This window comes from Phaseolus vulgaris, chromosome 2 (assembly GCF_051622355.1).
Source record: "Phaseolus vulgaris cultivar YP4 chromosome 2, ASM5162235v1, whole genome shotgun sequence".
NCBI classification, from domain to species: domain Eukaryota; kingdom Viridiplantae; phylum Streptophyta; class Magnoliopsida; order Fabales; family Fabaceae; genus Phaseolus; species Phaseolus vulgaris.
In genome coordinates, this window is record NC_143499.1 from 12,124,206 (window position 1) to 12,130,963 (window position 6,758).

The following is a 6,758-nucleotide window of genomic DNA, read 5'->3' on the forward strand; positions in this document are numbered from 1 at the left end:
AGCTGTCAAGGACGGAAACACGAGCAATATTCAGAAGACTGTAGAAGACAACTCGCCAAATTTCAGGGTCAATGCAGAGATGTCCTTTTGGCTGGAAAGATGCTTTGTCAGAAAGTTGTTGAAGGTAGAGGACGTGCAATCCATCAAGGAGAGCTTCCTTTTGGGAGGCTTTAATTTTGTGAGGGTAAGATATCTATAGATGTACGTGCTTTTGTGTTGTGATGAGGAGGACTTAATGGAGAAGATAATTTTTTAGAACAAATAGTAGTTCGATGGTCTCTTTGGATCAATTGTTCCCTGTAATGACTCTTTTGTGGTATCACAAAAGCTTGTCTGGTTCTGCTATAGAGGTATCCCGCTGGCTCTTTGGAGCAATCAATGTTTCGAACATCAAGGCTCTCATATGTACACTTGTAGAGGTTGTCAAAGGAACTATTTCAAGAAAGGTGTTAGAGTACACGAGGTTGCGTACCAAAATCCCATTGGGGGAGGAGCCAAGGTCGGTAAAATCAGTGAGAATAAACTATAGGAATTGTCAGGTGTCCTCCGAGGAAGACATTTTCCCTACTTCTTCGTTTGGGTCTTTCTTTCACAAGTAGTGGCAACCTTGGAGGAGGATTATAAGGCCCACTTAGACGCTAGTGTTAGCGAAGTTTTCTCTGAATTTGAGTGATCTGATCACGGAACAGGTCTGGAGAAGGAGAGGTGAGGAGATAATTGTTCAGTTCCCGGTGGAAGGGGAAGAGATCACAATAGGCAGCGCTTGCATTGGTGGAGGAATTAATTCTAGTGCGAAGAGTTAGAACGGTGCTTTAGAACTAAGGAAAGAGGGTATAGTCATAACGGGAAACGGGGCATGTAAGTTTAACAGTCTCCTGACAGTAATTAATCGTGACACGACTTTCGAAAGGGCATGACCATATGACCTAATTTGTAGTGGGTCGGTTTAGGACCAATTGAGAACAAAAAAGTTTGGTAGGGGAAACCCTAGGTTTTGGCCCAAATGATGACATGATGTTGCACGCTAGGAATGTTACTTCCAAAGGCACGACATGCACAATGGGTCTCGGTTGCGGCACAACCAGAGGGGAAGGCGACGAGTACGTGGAAGGCGGTTTGGGAGTCGATTCATCTACGGGCCTCTCTGCGACGCTGACAGAGGGATGCGACGACGATAACAAGGCTGTTGCGGGCCCCGATGGTTGCGCAGCTACAAAGAAGATGAAGAGCAGCAGGGTGGTGGGTAGTGCTTGGACGCGTGACGCAACGATAGGCGATGGCCTAGGCGCGGGATTGTGCGGCTTCGTTGACGACAATGGTCATGGTGTGGCAAGGCGCGACTTCGTCGATGGCGTGCTCGTAGTGGAGGTGTTGGACGACGTAGAAGAGGGCGGAGCGGTGAGTTGGGCTATCGATGCAAGTACTGGCCATGGTATGTGCGGGGTTGAAGGCGAGACAACAACCGCTGCGGAGAATAAAAGCATATGAAGGTCCATGCAGAAAGGCGAAAAGGCAGTTTTCTGCAGGTTTACTGCAGCTTTTTCTCCCCCGGGGTCAAGGTCAGTGGGTCGAAATCCCTCTTTACCAGTTGCCTAATGGGGAGAATATTGGCCAACATTGGTGGAAGGGAGGGAATTACCTACCCTTTGAGAGATGGAAGCGTACCAATGGTTGAGAGGGTATCTAAGTCTACTTCGTTAAGAGAGTTAAGGTCAGAAATCTTCATCTCGGACAATGCCGATAGAAACGGTAATAAATTGGTATGGATGAAAAAAGAATTACGGAGAAGCCAGGAAAATGTGGAATATTGGTAAGGAGATGGGTTTCACTCTGTTAGGGGAAGAAGAAGTCGTTTTAAACAAGCTTCGTTATTTGAAAAACCAGGACAATAAGAGTAGACAGGTGGAGAATTGTGTTTCTGTTGACGAGTCTAATTAATATGAATATAACGAGGTTAGAAGGAAGTATTAAAAGAAAATATTTAAGTGATTTGATCCAAAGCGAGGAGGTTGGAATGGTTTGCTTACAAGAGACAAAGTGATATGAGTTTGGTAAGGAGAGTTGCTACCATTTGTGGGGTTCTAACGAAATTGATTGGCTCGAAATCAGGGTCGTTAATACTGCAGGAGGAATTATCACTATGTGGAGAAGAAATTGTTTCAATTTGACAAGTTCATTTAAGGGTTTTTTTTTTCTGTTATCGAAGGTGTTTGGAAGGTAGGAGTAGGGGTACAAGTTACGAAAATGAGCATGTATAGTTCTGGTTCATTGAAAGAAAGAATGGATGTTAGGGATAAGAGATGTGAAATCAGAAAGAGTCGACATAACAAGGTGTGGTGTGTCGTCGGTGATTTTAACTCTATCAGACGGAAAGAGGAGAAAAAAAGCGCGATCTTGGTATCTGGTTATAGTAGAGAAATTGCTTGATTTAATGAATTCATCGAAAAGTCTGAGTTGATAGATATTTCGATTGTTGGAAGAAAGTTTACTTGGTACAAGCTGAATGGGTCAATTAAAAGCATAATGGACATAATCTTGGTTTCCAGGGAATGGTTGGATGTTTGGCCGAACAGTAAACAATTTGTTCTCAGTAGATTGATCTGTGATCATTGTGCCTTAGTGCTTAGAATTTCGTCGGTGGATTGGGGGCCAAACCTTTATGGAGTCTGGATGTGTGGCAAAGAGATAGAAGGTTTTTAGCTTTCGTTCATAGTAAATGACAGAGTTATGAGGTGTATGGTAGAGGGTTTTTCATATTAAAAGAAAAAATGAAAAAGTTAAAACTATATCTGAAAATCTGGAATAAAGAGGTCTTCGAGAATGTTAATCAAGCAAGGGAAATTTTACAGGAGAAAATACAAGAGCTAGATGCAAGAGATGATGAAAACGATTTAGATGAGCCTAAGAGGGAGGAGAGGAGACTTCTGTTAGCCAAACAAAGTCGAAATTTCTTCAAATAGGAAGCGACTATCAGTAAAAAATCACGTACAAAGTGGTTGAAACAAGGAGTTTTAAATACGAAAGTCTTCCATTTGTTTGTGAAATGGAAAAGAATGAGGAATTGGATCAACAGGGTAGTACCAAACGGTCAGTGGTGCGATGATAAGGAAATGGTTAAGGCTAAGGTCAGAGAGTTATTTAAAGCCAAATTTGATAAGATGTCTGAGCCTAAGGTTAGTTTAGAAAATGTTTGTTTCAACTCCATTTCTGATGAAGATAATGCGTTGCTGATCAGAGTTGTTTCTGATGAAGAAGTTAAGAATGCAGTTTGGAGTTGTGATAGTTCGAATAGCCCTTGTCCAGACGGTTTCAACTTTAGCTTCGTTAAATTTTGCTGGGAGTGCCTTAAGAATGAATGTGTTTCAGTAGTAAAAGATTTTTTGGTCAACAAAAAGTGGCCTAGGGGGTCAAATGCTTCGTTTATTTGCCTAATCCCTAAGTCAGATAATTTGCAACAACTTAGTGATTTCAGACTCATCTCGCTGGTAGGGTGCGCGTATAAAATCGTCTCGAAGATTTTTTTTGTCAAGCTGAAAAAGGTGTTTAACAAAGTCATCGATGCTAGGCAATCTGCTTTTCTTGAAGGAAGGGGGCTTATGAATGGTGTTTTAGTGGCCAATGAAGTCTTAGATGAGATAAAGAGGAAGAAAAAAGTTATGTTTTCTTCAGGGTGGACTTCGGAAAGGCTTATGACTCCGTGAGGTGGGATTTCATTAATTATATGTTAGACAGACTTGGTTTCTGCGAAAAGTGGAGTTCCTAGATTAAAGCTTGCTTGGAATCAACGTCCATGTCAGTTCTTGTAAATGGGAGTCCTACTAAGGAGTTTATTCTGAAAAAGGGCTTGAGGCAAGGTGACCCTTTTGCACTGTTCTTGTTTCTTATAGCAGCTGAAGGTTTAGCTGTGATGTTTAGGACTGCGATTGAGAAACTCTTGATGGAGAGCTTGGAGATTGGCAAAAGGATGATTAAGGTAAACATGCTTCAGTACCTAGACGATACCTTGTTTTTCGATAAAGCAAGTATTAAAAGCATGTATCACATATAGGTCATTCTGAACTGCTTTGACTTGGCTTCTGATCTTAAGGTGAATTTTCTGAAGAGTAGAAAGGCGGGATAGGGGTAGATCAGATTGCAGTTCTCCGTTTCGCGAATATTTTAAATTGTAAGGTGATGAAAACTCCCTTCAAATACTTGGGGATGCCTACAAGGGGTGTCACAAGAGGAAAGTGTTTTGGGACAAAGTGGTTAGTAGAATAAAGAGCAGATTAGCCAAGTAGAAAGGTAGATTCATCTCGATGGCTGGGAGGATCTATATGATTAAATAGGTCTTGCCGTTTATCCCACATTTTTATCTCTCTTTGTTCAGATTGCCATCTACCATGCTGAAGAAGATAGTGAGCTGCAAAGGAATTTTTTGTGGGGATGGGGGTCTGAAGGAAGGAAGATTGCATGGGTTACTTGGGATAAGGTTTTCTCGTCCCAGAATGTAGACGGTCTTGGCATTATAAATGTTAGGCAGTTCAATATGGCTTTGTTGGGAAAATGGATTTGGCGTCTTCATTCGGATAATGATGGGTTGTGGATGGAGGTTATTGAGTCTAAGTATAGGGGTTAGAGAAGTCTGAAAGATCAAAGGGACAGGAACATGAAAGCCTCTCTGTTGTGGAGAGATTTGGAGGACATTTGGAAGTCAGAGGAGTGAAAAGGGAAGTTTGAAGACTATTTTAATTGGGAGGTTGGAAAAAGGGAGAGATATTTTGTTTTGGGAAGATGATTGGGTAGGTTATGGAGTCTTGAAAAATAGATTCTCGAGGTTGTTTTCTCTGTTTGACAATAAGGAGGCGAAGTTAAGTGATTGTAGATTTTGGGTCAATGACGTTTGGTAGTGGAATTTAACTTGGAGAAGGGAGTTTTTTGCTTGAGAGGAGTCTCAGGTATGCCAGCTGTTTGAGGTGGTATCCAGTAAGAGCCTCGCCTTAGAGACTAAGGACAAATGGGTTTGGAAGGGTTGCGAGTCCGTCGAGTTTTCTATCAAGTCTGCTTATGGTTTATTAAGGGAAGAGGAAGCAGAGAAATATTCGAGGATGTACAACTTTTTTTGGAGGATTAAGGTTCTTCCTTCAGCTCATGTCACTGCTTGGAGGGTGATTGAAAACAAGATTGCTACTAAGGTCAACCTAGAGAGCAATCTTTGTTGTTTGTGCAGGGTGTCAGAGGATTCAACAAGTCATTTGTTCTTCAGATGCAGATCTCTTGGCTAGCTTGAAATCTATGTCACGCTTGGTTAGGAGTGATCTCGGTAAATCTTCTCTATCCTAGATCACATTTCGAGTAGTTTAAAATTCTTGATGCGATCACTTCTATTAATCTTATTTTGGGTAATGTTTGAATTGTGTTGGTAAGCGAGATTTGGAGACATGGGAATAAATGTTTATTCAACGAAGGAGTGGTAGACTATTCTAAAGCCTTTTCCTTAACACATGTTAAGGTTTGGTCTTGGATCTCGTCAAATGTACCATCAGCGAGTTTCTCATTCTCTGATTGGCGCCTTGAACCCCTAATATGTATGTACTCAATTAATAGTTGTTGATAGGACGACAGGGTTGGTCTTTGAAATTTAAGTCGATTTTAGCTAGTTTTGGCAGGGTAGGAAGCTAGGTTTTCTTGAATTATATGTCTCTTTTGTTCTATATGAGGATTGGACCACCCATAAAGTGGACCACACTTATTCTATCTTTTCTTTAATTCATAATATGAATGTGAATATATTACTCCTAAAAATCAAGATAAAACTTAAAAAAATACAAAATGTTTCAAAATTCTATCAAATATCATATATTTCAAAAGTGATTATACAATAGAGATGTTGACTAATTATAAGCATCTTCTACCAGCTATACAGTGAATATCCACAATGAAAAGGAATAAGAAATTCTAATTTTTAAAATTAAAATTTCTTAGATCTAGATGTGTGTGGTCCAGACTTGTTAGCAATTTTCATCTTTCATGATTTTCTTGTTCTTTTACTATTTTCTCCTTTTCTTAGGCCCAAACTTGTAGATAACATTTGGTCTAGATAGAATTTCAATTAAAGTTGAGTCACAACCTAAACTATAATAACTAATTATACCTAAATTGTAAAAAAATAATTAAAGAAAATAAATTTTACAATTTACAAGTTCAAGTTTAAGAACATAAAAAAATTATTATTATGAACAAGAATATTTTTTCATGCTTCTTGAAATGTTTCTTTAAGTATTATTGTTTTTTTTCTCTCTTTTTCATTCATGTGCTCATCAATGTTTATAGGATTTTTTTTTTCAATCTTTACTAAGTGTTATTTGGTGATAACTTTAATAGTGTTATTTGGTGATAATTTATGTATTTGATCATAATTGAAATACTGCATCTAAATAAAAAAAATTAAAATTTAATAATTTTGAATTATATTATAAAAATATTTTAAAAAATTAACAATTTCAAATGAAAGCATTCAAATTTAATATATTTAAATTTTCTAAAATTTGTAAAAAATTATCTAAACACAAGATAATACGTGTTTGGAATTTGGATTTTTAAAGATAATTTATTTTTCTAGAAAATTTGAAAGGTTTTACAATAAAATAAGTTGTTTAGGTATAAAATTTATAAAAAAAATTGAAAATATGAAACATTATCAAAGTTGTGATGATATTGATATGTTTTAAGTTGAGATGTATGTGTGTGCATGTTTACGAGTGTATGCTTGTTTATGT

At 38.4% G+C, this 6,758-nt stretch overlaps 1 protein-coding gene across 1 annotated transcript; it reads left to right on the forward strand.

The window, feature by feature from the left end:
- Positions 1 to 3,790: 3,790 nt before the first annotated feature.
- Positions 3,791 to 4,618, forward strand: LOC137809043 (uncharacterized). The gene is made up of 2 exons (XM_068610185.1): positions 3,791 to 3,973; positions 4,370 to 4,618. The coding sequence occupies exons 1-2, from the start codon at positions 3,791 to 3,793 to the stop codon at positions 4,616 to 4,618; spliced, it is 432 nt and encodes a 143-aa protein (XP_068466286.1).
- Positions 4,619 to 6,758: the final 2,140 nt, after the last annotated feature.